This window comes from Bos javanicus, chromosome 14 (genome assembly GCF_032452875.1).
Source record: "Bos javanicus breed banteng chromosome 14, ARS-OSU_banteng_1.0, whole genome shotgun sequence".
Lineage (NCBI taxonomy): Eukaryota > Metazoa > Chordata > Mammalia > Artiodactyla > Bovidae > Bos > Bos javanicus.
In genome coordinates, this window is record NC_083881.1 from 60,376,879 (window position 1) to 60,397,693 (window position 20,815).

The following is a 20,815-nucleotide window of genomic DNA, read 5'->3' on the forward strand; positions in this document are numbered from 1 at the left end:
AGAGAGTCAGACATGACTGAGCGACTGAACAACCAACAAGAAATGCCCGGTGTGTGTAAGTCGCTTAGTTGTGTCTGACTCTTTGAGATCCCATGGACTGTAGCCTGGCAAGCTCCTCTGTCAATGGAATTCTCGAGGCAAGAATACTGGAGTGAGTAGCCATTCCCTTCTCCTGGGGATCTTCCCAATGCTTGGGGAGGAGAATGTTAACTCCCCAGGATTTGTGATCCAAATCTCTGATCTGGGAATTGACAGATCAAAACCAGGCTATAGAATGCAGCATGGTAAAAAGTAACTGTGATCAAATATCGCTTCATGAACATACAATTTACTTAGCCTGTCTATGCCTTAGCTTTTTCGTCTATGAAACAGCAACAGCATCAGAAGTTCCCACTTGAGATTTTGGTAAGGATTACTGGAAATTATATACCCCAAACAATGTCTGGTATCTAGTAAGGGCTCAGAAAATAATAGCTACCATGATCTCCGACTATGCCAAAGCCTTTGACTGTGTGTATCACAATAAACTGTGGAAAATTCTGAAAGAGATGGGAATACCAGACCACCTGATCTGCCTCTTGAGAAATTTGTATGCAGGTCAGGAAGCAACAGTTAGAACTGGACATGGAACAACAGACTGGTTCCAAATAGGAAAAGGAGTTCGTCAAGGCTGTATATTGTCACCCTGTTTATTTAACTTACATGCAGAGTACATCATGAGAAACGCTGGACTGGAAGAAACACAAGCTGGAATCAAGATTGCCGGGAGAAATATCAATAACCTCAGATATGCAGATGACACCACCCTTATGGCAGAAAGTGAAGAGGAACTCAAAAGCCTCTTGATGAAAGTGAAAGAGGAGAGTGAAAAAGTTGGCTTAAAGCTCAACATTCAGAAAACTAAGATCATGGCATCTGGTCCCATCACTTCATGGGAAATAGATGGGGAAACAGTGGAAACAGTATCAGACTTTATTTTTCTGGGCTCCAAAATCACTGCAGATGGTGACTGCAGCCATGAAATTAAATGACACTTACTCCTTGGAAGGAAAGTTATGACCAACCTAGATAGCATATTCAAAAGCAGAGACATTACTTTGCCAACAAAGGTCCGTCTAGTCGAGGCTATGGTTTTTCCTGTGGTCATGTATGGATGTGAGAGTTGGACTGTGAAGAAGGCTGAGCGCCAAAGAACTGATGCTTTTGAACTGTGGTGTTGGAGAAGACTCTTGAGAGTCCCTTGGACTGCAAGGAGATCCAACCAGTCCATTCTGAAGGAGATCAGCCCTGGGATTTGTTTGGAAGGAATGATGCTAAAGCTGAAACTCCAGTACTTTGGCCACCTGATGTGAAGAGTTGACTCATTGGAAAAGACTCTGATGCTGGGAGGGATTGGGGGCAGGAGGAGAAGGCTGGATGGCATCACTGACTCGATGGACGTGAGTCTGAGTGAGCTCCAGGAGTTGGTGATGGACAGGGAGGCCTGGCGTGCTGCAATTCATGGGGTCGCAAAGAATCGGACACAACTGAGCGACTGATCTGATCTGATGATCTCTGAGGGGCTTCCCAGGTGGGGCTGGTGGTAAAGAACCTGCCTGCCAACGCAGAGGATGTAAGAGAAATGGGTTTGATCCCTGGGTTGGGAAGATCCCTTGGAGGAGGGCATGGCAACCCACTCCAGTATTTTTGCCTGGAGAATCCCATGGACAGAGAAGCCTGGTGGGCTACAGTTCCTAGGGTCATTCAAAGTTGGACACAACTGAAGCAACTTAGCATGCACACATGATTTCTGAGGACTGAACTGACTCTAGAGATGGAAGTGCCTTGGCTGAGCTAGCTCATAGCGGAGCCAAAATTAGAAGTCAGATCCTATAATTTCTAATTCAACATTGTATCATATTTTAAAACAGTGGGTTATTTATTTTCTGATACGATTATTTATTTCTGATATGCATTAGCATTTCTACTTGCAAGGCATAGGGCTCTTATTCTTTGTGGGCAGTCACTACAATGGTTTCCTTTTAGAAAAAGAATTTTGATCAATATCTTTCATTCTCTAATTAATATATTACATTTAGAGTGAGTGCACTGTTTGCTTTGAAAAAGCCAGACTTTCCATTTTCAGCCAACTGATGTTGCAGCCTTACTTTAAACCTTGAAATTATGACATTTAGAATATAATAACTATTCTGATTGTTTCTTTGTGTCTGTGGAGAAAACATTTATTTTGACCAAATGCTATCTTTTCCCTCTTTCATCAAATGGATCATACTTACGATCCAAGTGCATCTGTTGTTCTTTATGATTCATTGGTCAACCATGAAAGAACAAACAAATCAGATGCTGAAACTTGGGTGGTAGGTTATCGGTGATTCTCTCCAGGAGACTGCAGTCTCCTAAAGAATCATAGACCTGAAGAGATGGCTTCTCACTGAGGAACAAAAGGTTTAAACTTCACAGTGGGAAGCCTCCACTTTTAAGATCTGCATCTAAGAGATGGGCTACCAAGACATCTAACTTTGAAAACCAATAAGGCTCTGTTCACAAGCCCCATGAGGCTATAGGGAGGTGGGCTCTTAAAGGGTTCCTGTCCTGGGATGCACCAGCCTGAAAGCTCAGGGTATAGGGCAGAGACAGAGTGCTTGGACTTTGTGAGAGAGAAGCCCAAGTGCTGATCTTGGAGTTGGCCTGGGGGCAGGCATCTGATCTGACATGCATTTGGGGGCCTGCTGGCACTCTGAGGGGGGAAGTTAGGGGTCTGGTGGCCACTGTCTTGGCTCTCACCACCTCTGGACCCTGGGATTCCCCCAGTGGAACTTTTATAGGCATCTGGCTCTCAGTCTTTGCAGCTGCTGTCCAGGGGCCACTCCTTGATTGCCTGGCTCTGATAGGCAGCCAGGCTTGCATGCCTGGATCCCAGGGCAATGTGGCAGTCTGCGAGATGATTCTTGGTTGGTAGCCACCCGGGGCAGTGCACAGGTGGTGATCTGAGGTGCTCCCCCAAGTCCCACACAAGGCTCTCTGTCTGGGTGGCCTCTTGGCTGGTCCTGGAGCTTTGACCGGAAGGACAGGACCACCTGTAAGGCCCTGTGGATGCAGATGTGCTCTTGGGGCAGGTAGGCTATTGCAAAGCATCTCTGCGGCCTCCCACTGCCTCACTGTAGCTTGTGGATATCTCCCAAATGGAAGTGCATATGGTCATCTAGAGCCCCAGTTTGGGGTGTTGCTGCCCAGGGGACACCTCAAGATGATGGCCAGGGAGACATACCTTTGCAGTCCTGTAGCACTGGCATAGACTTACATGCTTTAAAGTTGCTGCCTGACAGTCTGGCTTCTTAATCACATACCACCACATGGCACGTTGATGCTGTTCAGTCACTAAGTTGTGTCCTACTCTTCATAACCCCATGAACTGCAGCACACCAAGCCTCCCTGTCCTTCATTATCTCCGAGTTTGCTCAAATTCATCTCCACTGAGTCAGTGATGCCATCCAGACTTCTCATCCTCTGTCACTCCTTTCTCCTCTTGCCCTCAATCTTTCCCAGCCTCAGGGTCTTTTCCAATGAATCAGCTCTTTGCATCAGTATTGGAGCTTCAGCTTTAGTGTCAGTCCTTCCAATGAATATTCAAGGTTGATTTCCTTTGGGATTGACTGGTTTGATCTCCTTGCTGTGCAAGGGCCATTCAAGAGTCTTCTCCAGCATGACAGTTGGAAATCATCAATTCTTCCGCCCTCAGCTTTCTTTATAGTCCAACTCTCACATCCATACATGACTACTGGAAAAACCATAGCTTTGACTATACAGACCTTTGTCAGCAAAGTGATGTCTCTGTTTTTTAATACACTGTCTATGTTTGTCATAGCTTTTCTTCCAACGAGCAGCATCTTTCAATTTCATGGCTGCAATCACCAACTGCAGTGATTTTGGAGCCAAAGAAAGTGAAACCTGAGACTGTTTTCACTTTTTCCCCATCTATTTGCCATGAAGTAATGGGACTGGATGCCATGATCTTCATTTTTGAATGTTGAGTTTTAAGCCAGCTTTTTCACTCTCCTCTTTCACCGTCAAGAGGCCCTTTAGTTCCTCTTCACTTTCTGCCATCAAAGTGATATCATCTGCATATCTGAGGTTGTTGATATTTCTCCCAGCAATCTTGACTTCATCTTGTGAGTCATCCAGCCCAGCATTTCACATGAGATACTCTGCATACTAGTTAAATAAGCACAGTGACAATATACAGCCTTGACATACTTCTTTCCCACTTTTTAACCAGTCCATTGTTCCATGTCCAATTCTAACTATTGCTTCTTGTTCTGCATACAGGTTTCTCAGGAGGCAGGTAAAGTGGTCTGGTATTCCAATCTCTAAGAAATTCCCACAGTTTTCTGTGATCTACTCAGTCAAAGGCTTTACCTTAGTCAATGAAGCAGAAGTAGATGCTTTTATGGAATTCCCTTGCTTTTCCTATGATCCAGCGAATGTTGGCAATTCGATCTTCAGTTCCTCTGACTTTTCTAAATCCAGCTTCTTTATCTGGAAGTTCTTGGTTCTGCTGAAGCCTAGCTTGTAGACTTTTGAGCATAATTTTGCTAGCATGTGAAATGAGTACAATTGTATAGTAATTTGAACATTCTTTGGCATTGCCTTTCTTTGGGATTGGAATTAAAACTGACCTTTCCAGTCCAGTGGCCACTGCTGAGTTTTCCAAATTTGCTGGCATATTGAATGCAGCACTTTAACAGCATCATCTTTTAGGATTTGAAATAGCTCAGCTGGAATTCCATTGCCTCCACTACCTTCGTTTGTAGAATGCTTCCTACTGCTGACTTGACTTCACAGTCCAGGATGTCTGATTTTAGGTGGGTGACCACATCACCATGGTTATCCAGACTACTAAGACCTTTTTTACATAGTTCTTCTGTGTACTCTTGCCACCTCTTCTTAATCTCTTCTTCTGCTGTTAGATCCTTGCCATTTCTGTCTTTATTGTGCCCATCTTTGCATGAAATGAAAACTCTAAATATGAAAAATAATCTTCTACAATCTCACCAGCAATCATTGACTTTTTCATTCATGCCACTCTCTAATCTGTCCAGTTTATTTTCAGAATCTGTAATGACTTTTGTTTTCTTATATGGTGATTTAAAAATACTATATTTGTTCAGTCAAAAAAAACCACCTCTCCTAAAAAGTTATGCATGTGCTTACTAAACACAGCATTAGTTTCTAATGTGTATGTCAGTGATAAATTTATGAATATCCTGGATTACCCTTCTTCTCTTTTTCTTGTGCTCTCCTGCAATAGTTCCTGGACTGACTTTGCTAACTGGTGCTTGTCAAAATAGATATTTTATATTCACCTCTTCAATTCAAGCTTACTAAACTTCACAGATATAGTGGTTCCAAACCATGATACAGTATAAAGAACAAGCAATTAGCTTGTCATTTTATTTAAGAGTACAAAGTTCCAATTTCAAAAGTTTTGCATGCATTTACCATAATTATATGAGAATCTTTTCAAAGCTGCTTTTTAATCTTTTGAATTTCCCTGTCTAACTTTGCCAAATACATTGATAGTAGTAATAAATCTTTACAATAATTATTTTTAAACAAATTTGCTTAGATTTTAAGACAAGTTTAATTTTTGTAAGCAATTTTATAAATATAGAAAGATACTGGGCATTCTTGAAAGCAATGATTTAAAAAGCTGATCTAATAAATTCTCTGGTGTATGAACTTTGATGAATTTATATATGGTGTATGAACTTATATAAATGCACACCACTATATCTTATGTTATCATAAGGCTTAATGATTATGGTCTTAGGGTAACATGAAAGGTTTCTTTTAAGTAGTACCCAACATCTTTAAGCAGAGAAGGCAATGGCAACCCACTCCAGTACTCTTGCCTGGAAAATCCCATGGATGGAGGAGCCTGGAAGGCTGCAGTCCATGGGGTCACTAAGAGTCGGACACAACTGAGCAACTTCACTTTCACTTTTCACTGTCATGCATTGGAAAAGGAAATGGCAACCCACTCCAGTGTTCTTGCCTGGAGAATCCCAGGGACGGGGGAACCTGTTGGGCTGCCGTCTATGGGGTCGCACAGAGTCGGACACGACTGAAGCGACTTAGTGGCAGCAGCAGCAACATCTTTAAGAGAACAATTAACTGTCTTTACTTGGAGGCAGTGTGAAGGATTGGTGACTCTAATCATTTTTATCAGAGTAATTAAAGTAAATGAGTTAACCATATCATTAAAACTTATTTTGCCTTAAATGCAACAATAATAATAATTGACCTCAGTGGTCTTTGTCAGTATTACTGACTGGGTGAAAAAGTTAGTGCTTACTTCCTTAGGCATTAGATATTTTTATTTCTTTCTCTTAAGTGAATTAAGACAAAAATGTATGATATGGGAAGATGTAAACATATCCCATATTATAATTTGGATTGACTAGGATCTAACAGAAAAAGCAGCAGATACAGAATCTAAGAGGAAAGACAATATTTAACATCCTCAGTATGACAGTAAAAGAAATGTATTAGTATGAAGATTTTTAGAATTTTTGTATCTTATTGTCAAAGAGAAACACAACTGACAACAAATATGGAGTCAATGAGGGCATCATAATGACACTTATAGCAAAATATGGCCACCAAGTGCAGATTCATGAGATGAGAAAGAGTGATTTAGACCATGTGATACAGTTTATAAGCCATTAAAATTAGAGGTGAAAGGAAGTTGTATTAAATTACTTAGGGCAAAATTAGAGGTGAAAGGAAGTTGTATTAAATTACTTAGGGCAATATCTTTCTGCCTCTACAAGATTAAGAGAGCGCACTTCACAATAGATGTCTTCAGAAATTTAACTGACCATTCATTTAAATCTAAAGTGGATAAGCTGAAATTTAATAAGCATTTTATGTCCTACATTAGATTGGCCCTAATAAGCAAGTCTGAATCTTGTTTTCAATATGAAAATTGCCTTTGGTGACCAGCACCTCTTTGCCTGTCTGTCCTTCCAGTAGGGACAAGCTCTTCAGAATAAGGGCAAGCATGCCTAGCAGATAATAACAGCAGGACATTCTCCAGGTGTCTGGCGAACTGTTCAAAGTCATGGTCCATTAGAAACAACAAAGGTAATTTGGTTTCAAGGAAATTGAGACCCCTTTACCAACGCCTCTAGTGCCCTTCTCCTAGAGAAGAGGGGTAAACAGAGCATTCAGTTTAGAGCGTTCGGTGAGGGCAGAAACAGGCACTGTTCCCTGAAAGCACTGCCTGCTCCATGCCCTCGGGACTTAGCAAAAGCTACCACATATTATTGTTTATTGTCTAAGCATACGTCTGTCTTCCTGACTAGACTGAAAGCATCCCAGAGGCAGGGACAAAGGTGAGTTATCTGGGCATCCCCAGCACTTTCTATGTGCCCTGTGCAAATTTTTGCTGTGGATAAAGGTGATATTTTTAGGTAAATAAGTAAGCTAGTTAATTAATAGAATTTAGGAAGGCTGAGGATCCAATTTTCTCTAAAAATTGAGTAGTAGTAGTAGTATTTTTAATTTTTCATTAAAGTATAATTGATTTATAATGTGTTCTTTTCTGCCGTAAAGCAAAGTGATTCTGTGATATATACACATTCTTTTTAAAATATTCTTTCCCACTATGGTTCAGCTTAGAATACCGAATATACTTCTCTTTGCATACAGTGCGTGTGTGCTAAGTCTCTTCAGTCCTGTCCAACTCTGCGATCCTTTGGACTGCAGCCCGCCAGCCTCCTCTGTCCATGGGATTCTCCAGGCGAGAATACTGGAGTGGGTTGCCACGTTCTCCTCCAGGGGATCTTCCTGACTCAGAGATCAAACCCGAGTCTCTACGTCTAAGCTGCAATGGCAGGAGGGTTCTTTAGCACTTGGCCGCCTGGGAAGCCTGTGCTGTGCAGCAGGACCTTGCTTATCCATTCTATATAGAAGAGCTTACATCTGTCACCCCCATCTCCCACTCCTCCCCTCCCCAACGCCCTCTCCCTTGGCAACCACAAATCTCTTCTATCTGTCCTTGAGTCTGCTTCTGTTTTATAGATAGGTTCATTTGAGTCATATTTTAGATTCTACGTAAGAGTGATATCATATTGTATTTGTCTTTCTCTTTCTGACTTACTTCACACAGTATGATAATCTCTAATTGCATCCACGTTACTGCAGATGGCATTATTTTGCTCTTTTTTATGGCTGAGTATTATTCCATTGTGCTGATATATAGGCACCACATCTTCTTTATCCATTCCTCTGTGGATGGACATTTAGGTTGCTTCCATGTCCTGGCAACTGTAAGCAGTGCTGCTATGAACATAAGGGTGCATATATCTTGAATTATAGTTTTGTCTGTATATATGCCCAGGAGTGGGATTGCTAGATCATGTGGTAATTCTATTTTTAGTTTTCTGAGGAACCTCCATGCTATTTTCCATAGCAGCAGCATCAACTTTCATTTCCAGCAACAGCGCAGGAGGGTTACCTTTTCTCCACACCCTCTCCAGCATTTGTTATCTGTAGATTTTTTAATGATGACTATTCTGAACTGTGTGAGGTGGTACCTTATTGTAGTTCTGATTTGCATTTCTCTAATCAACAATATTGAGCATCTTTTCATGTGTCTACTGGCCATCTGTATTTCTTCTTTGGAGAAATGTCAATTCGGGTCTTCTGCCCATTTTTTGACTGTGTTGTTTGGTTTTTTGTTGTTTGTGTTGTTGAGTTGTATGAACTGTTTGGAAACGAAGTCCTTGTCATTTACAAATATTTTTTCTCATTCTGTAGGCTTTTTGTTTTGGTTATCGTTTCCTTTGCCATGCAAAAGCTTGAAAATTTGATTAGGTCTCATTCGTTTATTCTTGTTTTTATTTCTATTGCCTTGGGAGACTGACCTAAGAAAACATTGGTACAATTTATGTCAGAGAATACTTTGCCTATGATCTCTTCTAAGAATTTTATGGTATCATGTCTTATGTTTAGGCCATTTAGAGTTTATTGTGTGTATGAGTGTATTCTAACTTTAGCAGATGATTTTTTGCCTTAGTTAATGTGGGGCAGATCCCTTCTCTAGGAGAAATAAGTGCCAAATGAGTAAAAAAAATCACATATCGTATCAATGTATTAATATATATATTTGTTTAGAAAATACAGTAAAGCATAAAATCATTAGAATATTTATAAAATCCAAAACCACAAATTTATCTTCACCACAGGTCTTTTTTGGTCAAAAAGTTATGCTAATTAAATCAACACTTATCAGAGTTTGGGCTCTAGAGCTGGTCCTATGTGCTATTAATAGCTATTACAATTAAAATTGTACCAAAGTTTAATAATTTGAGAAAATTTGGGGTGAAACAAAATTATATGATATTCCTTTATTATAGGGTTTCTCAAAGATCTATTATTAAAGGGTTTCTTTTAATTCTTAAAAATTATGCCAACATGCTTTATGGATCTTCAAGGTTGGAAGGCAGCTGATACGGATTTATTAACATCATTTATCTCTTTTATGAAACAACTAAGGGATTAGTGGTTTGAGGAACACACTTTGGGAAATGCTGACTCAGACAGAATTCTAATGTAGGCTCCTTCTGCTAGAGAAATTTCACCATTGACGACCTGTATTTAAAGAACTGCAATGTAAAACTTCCTGGAATGATGGTTCTCAGCGCTGGCTGACCGTTAGAATCATCTGGGAACTTTAAACATGCGGAAGCCAAGACCCCATCCTAGGCAAGATAAGTCAGGGTTTCTGAGGGTAAGTTTCCCATCGAGAAGATAGAAATAGTACTACGAACCTCACAGGATTATCATGAAACATAAATGAGATCATATGTGTAAAATGCCCACTCCAGTGCCCAAAATGAAAGTTGTCTTTGAAAAAAAAAAAAGTTTCTTTCTAGGGATAATGTAGAATTTCAATTTAAAAATGTAGAAGATATTATGAAAATAGAAAATCACTATTTGGTTGGCACTGTTTTGCCTCCTTGAATGCAAAAACTAAAGGGTAAATGTATGATGAGAAAGAGGATGTTTGCCTAGTCTCGAAGGATTTCCTCACGACATACTTATTCATTACAAAGGGAAAATAGCGACTTCGACAGTGGAAGAATCTGCGGACCCCATCTTAATTAAGCAAAGAAAGGTTGCCTCACCAGTAACGAGGCATGTCTACATGACCTACCCCGATTTCGTGCATTGAGACGAGCACGTCAGCACTTCTGCGGTACCGTTGCCAAAAAATACGTCTCCAGGGTTTCCTTACTAGGAAACATTGGACAAATCCAAATCAAAGGACATTTTACAAAATAACTGGCAGCACTCTTCAGAAGTGTCAAGGTCATGAAATAAAAAGAAAGACACGCTAAGGAACTGTCCCCGATCAGACGAGAGTGAGGAACTATGACAAACACGTACAATGCGTGAGGCTGGACTGGATCAAGGACCAGTCCTTGGGACATTAGTGGGATATTAGTGGGACAATTGGTGAAAATCCAATGAGTTTTGTAGATTCTGCATTTTCCAAATGCTATTACCTGGTTACGACAATTGTGCTGCAGTTATATAAGATGGTAACTTTCGGAGATGAGGGGTGATGGGTAGGTGGAATGCGGTACTATTTTGCAACTTTTTTGTAAGTCTGAAAAATTTTCAAAATGAAAAGTTTTAATACATTTGATGTGTATTTCTTTTCTACTCGGACACTATATAGAAAACAGAATCAGTATTTTTTTTTTGTTAGGTATTATAGAGGAAATATGTCTCTGTGCTCTACAGTGTATGTTGAGTATCGTGAAAAAGAGGCCCAAGGTGAACATTGTAACCAGTCTTTCATATGATGTTAATAAATGTGTTCTCTAAATAAATGTGGCTAGAGGATTTGGTAAAGAGGAAAAACCAAAGAGATCCAGGAAAGTAGAGGGTAGGAGAGAGGAGATGGTGGGAAGAAATTGGGAGCTGCTGGAACGGGTTTTGGAAAGAGTTCTTGAGTAAGGCTGCAGGAGGCAGACAGACAGTTGTGAGAATAGGAAGTAACCATGAAGGATATTAAGGAGGGCAGAGAAGGGACAGAAGCACTGAAAGATATTTTCCTGGCATCATACATGTATTTCTCCTTGATATTCGCTTGTGAGTCTATAGTAGAGATTTTTATTTTTTCTAATTTTTTCCTTTGAATATTAATCTGTGCTGAGACTCATCCTTGAAGGGCCTGGGTTATAGTCCTGTTACACTGACACACAGCCCAGACAACGTGCCTGGTCTGTGAGACAGACAGCTTAACTGTTTACCTGGGAGCCCTTTATGGAAAAAGTAGCTTGACCCTGCAAACTTAAGCCGCTGAAGGATCCTGCTGTGCAGTTCTCTCTTGCTGGGGATGAGGAAGGGCTGCCATCTGTAGACTTGAGAAGAACTGCTGGCACAGGGTGGATGAAGAGCTGTGTGGGGTCTCTTCTGGGTTGTCTTCACTGGCAATGTCCATTTGTTTCTTCCCAATCATTTTCAAGACTGGAAGCCAGAAATGAATCTGAAAAGACACAAAGTTGGACGAATGAGCATTAGAATTATTTCAGCTGCCACTGACATAAACTTTTCAAAAGACTTTGAAAATGGCCAGAAAAGCTTATCCTTAAGGATTGTCTTGGTCTTTCATTGTCTATGAAACATTTTCCAATTCTGTAAGTTGTAGATGGCTGATGGCAACAATGCAAATTATTCTTGTCCATAGGCATGCAAATGAATTTCACCCAGTAGGATACAACTCATCCTCCCATCCACCCTGTTGGAACAAGCCAGTTTTGCATCTATTAAGCAAATTAATTTTGGTCTTCTCAGTGGTTTGTATATATGTGTGTGATTTAAATTGTTCTTTGAATTGGTTGGAATTTCTTACTGTTCCCTTTTTAATTAATAAGCTGAATAAAGTCTTTGACAAGCATTCATTTTATATGTGTGTGAAAGTCATGTCATCATACATATGTATAAATATACATATATCATATAAATATCATCATATATTTTTTTTAAACTTCAATGTTTATTTATGCGGCTGCACCAGGTCTTAATTGCAGCAGGTAAGATCTAGGTCCCTAACCAGGAATCAAACTCGGGTCCCCTGCATTGGAAGCTTGGAGTCTTAGCCACTGGACTACAAGAACAGTCCCTATGTCTTTTAATGCTGGACAATGAGCAAATTCTTTGGAGTTTACCAAGCTATAGCAGATACTTCCCTTCTGTTCTTTGCTTACTCTGGTAAAATAACTCTGGGCATTGTCCTTTAGCAGCCATTAGAGGAGGCATTCCCAGTAGCTTCTCTTCAATAAGACTGAAAAACTCACTTGGAATCAGCATTTTGAAGGATTATTCTTGCAGAATCTTCTGGAACGACCAGCATTATTGTATAATCTTCTGGACCTAGCCATGTGTGTCTGTTCCCCATCTTCACCCCCTCACCCCCAGGGTCTCCCCACCAGTTGCTGAGGATATAAGCCTTAACGTAAACTTGAAAGAGTGCTTTGAAATTCCATTTGCCCTTGAAGCTCAAAATTTCCCTAGTTACAGGTCACACCCCCATTTCAGCTTTACCTTTGTACAGTACAGGCTCAGTTTCCCTTTTACTTCTCCCACTGGCCGCTTTGATCTTTTCTTCAGTATCTTTGCGTGGAGGTATTGCATGCGCTCCCTCTGCACGCTCGGGTAGAAGGATGCTGACACCAGGATTTTAAGCTGCATCAGGACGGAGGACAACAGTCCTAGCGTCACTAGTATCACAAGAATGATGCTGAGAGGAATCCAGGTCTTAGATAGAAGGAGCTTCGGTTTAGGGATGCAGGTCGGTTCAAACAGAGATATATTAAAGGAAGAAGCATGGATGATATCTTGAGTCCCTTGTTCCTAAAATGAAAGAATAAAAACATCAAGATCCATGCCATTTTCATACCCTGCCCTAGTCTTTTCTCTGTACTGCTCTGCAGCAGGTAGCATTTATCTTAAAACAGGCAGGGAGCTTTGGTGGAAGGAGCTATTCCAACTCCTTTTATGTGCAACGATTGGAGTAAAGAAGGGAGGAGTTTTCGTTGTAGCTACTGCAGTGTTTTGCAAAGTGGATTTGGGGAAATATCGATTTCTTTGAGAGAAGGATATCAGGTAAGTTTGTTTGCTCTGTCTTGTCTTTAGAGAGAAATGATGCCCACGAGACTGTTGAAGGCTCCGAGAAGAAAGCAGAGAAATTTGTTCACTTCAGCAAATCCTTCTCCTAATGATGTTTGAAAGGATTTTAAAATAATGTGTTATTTTTGTTTTGGCTGCACTGGGCTTTTATTGCTGCGCATGGTTTTCTCTAGTTGTGGCAAATCGGGGCTACTCTCTAGTTGCGATGCTTCTCATCGCAGTGGCTTTTCTTGTTGCAGAGAACAGGCTTTAGGCACTGAGGTTTCAGTAGTTGTGGCACACCCATGGGCTTAATTGCTCTGCAGCATGTGGGATCTTCCAGACCAGGGATCAAACTCATGTCCCCTGCACTGGCAGGCAGATTCTTAACCACTGGACCACCAGGGAAAAGAAAAAAGTGAAAGTCACTCAGTCACGTCTGACTCTTTGCGTTCCTTGGACTATGTAGCCTGCCAGGCTCCTTTGTCCACGGAATTCTCCAGGCCAGAATACTGGAGTGGGTAGCCGTTCCCTTCTCCAGGGGATCTTAGCAAACCAGGGATCAAACCCGGGGCTCCTGCACTGCAGGCAGATTCTTCACCATCTGAGCCACCAAGGAAGCCCAGACCACCAGGCAAGTCCTCTTCTAATAATTTCGACCGCATAACCCACGTATGGAACACCTGTTTCTATACTTCAGAGGATGTGGGATTCATGAAAAAATGGTTTTAGCTCAACTGGAAGAGATTTTTTTTGTAGCAGAGCCCATCAAGACCCAGTCATAGACTCTGCATCTTGACAAATACCCCGTCAGCAGACCACAAGGTCATAACGATGTGGAGGCATTGAATTATGTTCTCAGTCACCCTTCTAGAGCTTGAAGTGGCAGGGATAGGGTGGAATTATTCTTGATGCAAGGATACTAAAAAGAGTATATTTACTGAAAGTAGTTCTAAAATCCTATTTATAGAGGTCTCAAAATAGGACAATTTCTCATCTCTCTTGGATGCTAGGAGGGGTACATTCCTTCCTGCTTGAAGGTAACAGAATAAACCAGCTGCCCTCATCAAACTGACCCAGGGGGCAGATGACATTGGGCCACCCAGACAAGCCACCAGCAGGAGATGTGTGTGCTGATTCAGCTCTTACTTTTCCCTGACCTGAGAAAGTCACATCATCTCTCAGTGGATCTGTTTTCCAATTTGGTAAAACAGGAATTAATGGACCAGATCCTGCCCACGAATAAACTACTCCCAGTGTAAATTAAGCACCTTGGGGATGGAGCATTAACCTTATAGACTGGAATACTTAGTAAGTTATTATCACCCCAGTGCCCCAGAGCCCTGGGACCCAAAAGCTGGCAATGACTTCTGAAAAGAACCCAACCACACCCAGAGAACACTGTGCACCTTGGATTCACCCCAATACCAGTGAAAAATCTGGAAACCCCAATCCTGGGACTTTAACACAAATGTCAAGTCCAATCTGCAATTTCCCCAGCACTGTAGCTAGGCGGGAGAAAGCCTTCTTGTTGCCTCTCCTTTTCTCTTTTTTAAAAAAGACAGTTTGCCTGAGATTAAGTAGAGAGTTTTTGGTCCCCAGAGCAAAGGCATGCACTCTTTTTAATACCGTTGAAGAAACAAACACATCGATTGAGTCAGTGATGAGAAATCCTGCAATAAAAAAACAGCGGGTGTCCGGTCTGGAAAGAAGTTATTTAGTTTAGGAATCTAACCGAAGATTTTGCAATTGGGAATCAGGATTGAGTCAACACTTTTGTAAGGGCTTAATAGACGGTAGTGTGGAAGACAAACTCTCAAAATACAGAGCAATGTATTAAATGGTATTCCAATGTTTTAAAATGCATTTGCCTCTCCCAAGTAAACAATTTGCCAGAATGGCATCAAGTCACAAACAAAAAGATTCGCTCAGGTAGCAGACAGTCCTAAAAAGTTAATGCAGAATGGTGTTGGGCACACAGTAGGTGCTCAATAAGTAGCGACCTAGTAGCTACTTTTTTCTTACAGTGCCCAGCCATCCAGCCAGGTCTAGTCACATCATCTGCCATCTTTCTTCTTTAAATAAATCATATGAAAGTGGGAGGAACCTTGAGCCAGTGTTTATCCTCTTGCTTGCTGCTGCTGCTGCTAAGTCGCTTCAGTCGTGTCCGACTCTGTGCGACCCCATAGATGGCAGCCCGCCAGGCTCCCCGTCCCTGGGATTCTCCAGGCAAGAACACTGGAGTGGGTTGCCATTTCCTTCTCCAATGCATGAAAGTGAAAAGTGAAAGTGAAGTCTCTCAGTCCTGTCCAATTCTTCACGACCCCATGGACTGCAGCCTACCAGGCTCCTTCGTCCATGCGATTTTCCAGGCAAGAGTACTGGAGTGGGTTGCCATTGCCCTCTCCTCTTGCTTGACTGCTTTGCAAATCTGCCCCACCTGAGGGACCAGAAATCTCCAAGGACATCCAGGAATAAGAGAGGCACTGCCAGTCATGTGGAAGCCAGTCGCTGGAGGCACAGTCTCCCAGGCTCCGCAGCAGAGTCTGAGAGGAGCCGGAACAGCAGTCTCATACTCATACCCATCCCAGCGCCCACTGCCCTGCTGTCCTTGTGAGTGTCCGAGTTGGTCTCCCCCCGCCAGATCATGAGCTGCTTGACGGTAGCCCTCACGCTTGAGACATCTTTGCATCCCCAGGACCCCCGCAACAACACCCAAAAATGTATTTGTCAGGACATTGTCACTGGGAAGTTTCTGGGCCTTTTTCAAAAGGCATAGATCACTTCTGTCTCCCACCGTCTCCCCACCCAACCCCCGTCTAAAACAGTGAGAATTCACAAACCAGGCATGGGTTTTGGCTGAGAGAGAAACAGATGAGAGAGGAGCAAAAAGAGAAAGAAAGAGAGGAGCTGGTTTAAAAAGGGACTACGAAGGGGATGGGGTGTGGGGAGGGAGGGAGTGGTTCTTTTACCAGCTGCCCCCCAGGATCCAGCCAGCCTGAAAAATCTTATTTGGCTTCCATCTGAGACGCTGCTTCCATTATCCACTCTGCTCCAGATATCTTGAGCAACAGGGGGTTCTTGTAATTAACTGAAGTCTTCAGGGGAAGGGAATGCTCAGAGTAATCAACTCTGAGAAGCAGCCCAGGAGTGGGAGAGACAGGGGCCAGACAGCACCTGCTGACCAGGAGAAAATGGAGGGAGAGTGTGGACACTGCAGGAGGAAGTGGGGTTTCAGAGGAGGGTTTCCAGGTCCCCTTCTGCCCTTCCCCTCTGAGATTTCCCCCGGCAGAGGCACAACCTCCTGTAGCTCCATAAAGAGGAAAGAGTCGGACACATGGAAACAGTGGACGGTGTTTTCACCAGCCCAGGCTAGTACACACCACCCAGCGTGCATGACTTTCCTACACACGCGCATGTGCAAACACATACAGCTATACACATTGTGTGTGCACATGCACACAGACACATACACGAGACACACAAGTGCACGTCCCACTTAGCTCAGCTCCACACTGACTGGGTTTAAAAACAAGTAAGACAAGTATCTGACAGCATGCAGATCCTCTGAAATGTCCAGAATGGGCTCAGTCGTGTCTGACTCTTTGTGACCCCATGGACTGTAGCCCTCCATGCTCCTCTGTCCATGGCAAATATTCCAACCAAGCATACTGGAGTGGGTTGCCATTTCCTACCTTAGGGAATCTTCCCAACCCAGGGATTGAACCCAAGTCTCTTGCATCTCCTGCATTGGTAGGTGGATTCTTTACCACTGTACCTGGGAAGTGGCAAGGGAAGTCCCCTGGGAAGCCCCCTGAAATGTCCACGTAATCATAAACTGCCACAGGGAAAAAATGGAAAAGAGGAAAGGTGGGATGAACGAAAACCATGGTCTTTTTTGTTGGGACACAGCTTCCCCAGGAAACTAACGCAGTGATCAAAGACGTTCAGAACGTTATCATATAACACTGGGGTTTCAACTCAGTTTAACCAACTCGTTTGGGGCTCTTTCTACATTCCAGGCTCCATGCCAGGCCCTGGAGATCCAGAAAGGAAATAAAACACTGCCCTTCCTTGGGATGTTCACGATCTTTTGCAAAGAGACAGCGAACAGCAAGGATACCAGATGAGATCGACCTGTGAGCACCTACCTGTCTGTGCAGTTTCAAGCACACCTCGAGCCCTGGCAGGCTTTGGAAATGTTTGCTCATGGAGAAAATGAGCGAGTACAGCAGATAATCTATGGCTGCAAACAGCAGCCAGATATAGAGGTGGGTAAGAACCGGGAGGAAAAACAGGCCCAGGTTCCTCCTGTCTTTAGGAGTCAGCCAGAAAGACGGGATGACTACATACTTCTTCCTTTCCTGCTTATTCAGCGGGAGGACACAGGGCCTCTGTTCACGCCTCTCCCTTTCGTCCAGCTGAACAAAGTGCCTGGTGAGGTAGATGTTCTCAAACTTCCAGCCACAAGGGTCCAAGAATCGCTTCATGAAGAGGCCAGTGCCAAGCAGCACCAGCAGCAGCCCCGTGAGGGCAAGGAGCTGCCGCCCCAGGGAGCACAGCACCTCTGTCGCCATCACCATCTGGTACAAGACACCCAGGGCTTTGTCCGTGGTGTCGTTTAGCTGAGCCTCCAGGGCTTGGCTGGGACTGAAAAGAGAGACCTCCAGGGTCTGGTTCCAGGACACAAGATCATCAAATAGACTCAGGTGAGTGACAAGGCCGTACACCCACCGAATTGCTTCGATATATTTTTTCAAAAGTGGGAAATGGATGGCAAAGCTCTTTGCCCTCAGGTTGCAAGTCATACTGTCCAGGAGCCCTTTAAAGTTGTGAAAGATATTTTCCACGTGTCCGAAGATGACCACCCCTGTGCCCGCAGCGATCAAAGCGTTCCTGCCTTCACGCAGGCCGCACGAGAGGAAGAACAGCAGAATGAAACACCGTGCGTGCTTGGAGCAGCACAGCAGAATGCACGTGGCCATCCAGGAGGTGATGAAGACGGTGAGTGAGGACAGGAACCAGCAGAAGGCCCCAGAGAGGAGGCCCACGGAAATGAAAGCGACAAAACAGCAGACGCCTGCGTGCTGGGCAAAGGCCATCCATCCAGGGCTTCTTGGAGACACATACGTCCCCCAGAGGCTTAAGAAGATGTTGCCGCCTGAGGTCCAGACACCCATGCTCCCTGTGTCCCTGGAAATGAAAAAGAAACCAGGGTCAGATGCTGCTTTTAAGTGTCCTCTTTCACTTTGCAAAGGGCACGGTGATAGACTGATTGCAAAAAGAATGGCCATAATTCTTTACCCTTCTCAGTCTCCACACTGTTTTCAAACTTAAATTGGGTCCACTCGCCTGAACGTAGTAAAGCTAACCTACTGGCACCAGATTGTGGGGAAGGGAAGTACAGACTTTATCCCAAGGTCCCCAGGGTGGGGCCAAGCAGGAGAATGGGCAGCTTGAGTTCAGAAGACCCAAACTTGATATAAATGAGCTTATTTATGAACCAGAAATAGACTCACAGACACAGAAGACAAACATGGTTACCAAATAGGATCATGTGGTGAGGGGCGAAGGAGAGAGAAATTAATAGTTTATGATTAACATACACACACTTCATGTGTAAAAATAGATAAAAAATACAGACCTAATGTATAGCACAATTAACTGTATTCCATGTCTTTGTAATACCCTAGGGAAAAGAATCGGAAACTATATATATATATGTATATATGTGCGTTTTCAGTTGTGTCTGACTCTTTGTGACCCCAAGGACCCTATCCTACCAGGCTCCTCTGTCCATAGGATTTCCCAGGCAAGAATACTGGAGTGGGTTGCCATTAAATTATGTATATACATACATATATGTATATAACTTAACTTGTATATATATAACTTAATCACTTTGCTATATACCTGAAACTAACACAACATTATAAATTAACTGTCAGTCAGTCAGTTGGAGAAGACTCTTGAGAGTCCCTTGGACTGCAAGGAGATCCAACCAGTCCATCCTAAAGGAGATCAGTCCAGAATATTCACTGGAAGGACTGATGCTGAAGCTGAAACTCCAGTACTTTGGCCACCTGATTCGAAGAGCTGACTCATTTGAAAAGACCCTGATGATGAGAAAGACTGAAGGCAGGAGGAGAAGGGGATGACAGAGGATGAGATGGCTGGATGGCATCACTGACTCAATGGACATGAGTTTGGGTAAGTTGGTGATGGACAGGGAGGCCTGGCGTGCTACAGTCCATGGGGTCGCAAAGAATCAGACATGACTGAGTGACTGAACTGTCAGTCACTCAGTCGTGTCCAATGCTTTGCTGAACCTCAATAAAAAACGTGGTTTTAAAAAAAAGGCCACAACTCCCCAGTGGCTTTTGGGGAAAAGCTGTTAAAGGCAAGATGGGGGAGAGGCTTGCAGGTGCTTGATCAGCTCATGTAGCTCTTAATTGCTTGGTGGTTAGTGTGACATTCTGGGAATGAGCATCATCAACCTGGTTCCAACAACCATCAGGTGGTTCCTGAGGTCCACCTGATGTGGTCAGCCTGCAGTTAACTTCTTTCACCTGATGGAGGTTTTGATGTCTACAAAACAACTCAAGGATATGGTGCTGAATATTATCTATAGCCTGTGAGGAGGGACTAAAGAGCCCTGACTTTGTTTTATGGCTAAACTCATTATTTTGTTTTTCTTGACTGTTTTCCTTCGTTTCTGTAGTTTCTCACTTTTCTGATTAAATTTTCTCTTTGGACTTGGAGAAGGTCTACGAGGGTGAAGCTCTTCTACAGAGTTGGGGCACATGGGGTTGGTTCCTGGGAAGGCCCTGCAGAGTACTGCTCAGTTTCAACGCCTCCTTGCAAGGTGACTTTACTGCTTCTCCCATCAAGAGGTGAGAGAAATAGAATCCAGTGGTGGTGTTTATTTCTCTAGCCCTTGAGTTCTGGATGGCCTTGTGACAGCACTGGCCAGCAGAATGTGGCAGAAGTGACAGTGTGTCTCTTCTGAGTTTATGATTCCCTGCTGCTTCTCTTGGAACCCTGCTACGAACTTGTTGTTAACAAGTCCAGTGTATTAGCCTCTATTACTGTTAAAGCAAATTTCCACAGCTAGTGGCTTATGAAAGTGTGAAAGTGTCAGTCGCTCAGTCATGTCTGATCCTTTGTGACTCCATGGACTATATATCCTTTGTGACTCCAGGCTCCTGTGTCCATGGAATTCTCCAGGCAAGAATACTGGAGTGGATGGGTTGCCATTCCCTTTTCCAAGGGATCTTCCCAATCCAAGGATTGAACCTGGGTCTCCTGCATTGCAGGCATATTCTTCACTGTCTGAGCCACCAGGGAAGCCCTTGTTAACAAGTCCAGGTGTTCAGTTCAGTTCAGTTCAGTTCAGTCGCTCAGTCGTGTCCGACTTTGCCTCTATTTCTGCTATAGCAAATTTCCACAGACTTAATGGTTTATAGCAACACATATTTATTCTCATAACAGTTCTAAATTTCAGAATTCTAAAACTGGTCCAGAAGGCTGGAGTTTCCAGGGGAAAATTCATTCCACTGCCTTTTCCAATGTATAATGCTGCCTATATTCCTTGGCTCTTGGACTCTCCTCCATCTCAGAGAGAGCAATG

At 43.1% G+C, this 20,815-nt stretch overlaps 1 protein-coding gene across 7 annotated transcripts in view; it reads right to left on the reverse strand.

Moving 5' to 3' along the window:
* DCSTAMP (dendrocyte expressed seven transmembrane protein) overlaps positions 1 to 20,815 on the reverse strand; it is a 35,822-nt gene that overhangs the window by 5,976 nt on the left and 9,031 nt on the right. For 6 of the 7 annotated variants that reach the window (XM_061439180.1, XM_061439181.1, XM_061439179.1 and 3 more), the window contains 3 exons: positions 17,337 to 18,378; positions 12,622 to 12,930; positions 11,123 to 11,563 (listed from right to left, as the gene is read on the reverse strand). In XM_061439180.1, coding sequence (XP_061295164.1) covers positions 11,369 to 11,563; positions 12,622 to 12,930; positions 17,337 to 18,365 — 1,533 coding nt within the window. In that variant the 5' untranslated portion in view covers positions 18,366 to 18,378 and the 3' untranslated portion in view covers positions 11,123 to 11,368. Of the gene's footprint in view, positions 1 to 11,122; positions 11,564 to 12,621; positions 12,931 to 17,336; positions 18,379 to 20,815 lie in introns of those variants that run through there. The other variant, XM_061439177.1, reaches the window with a different exon arrangement.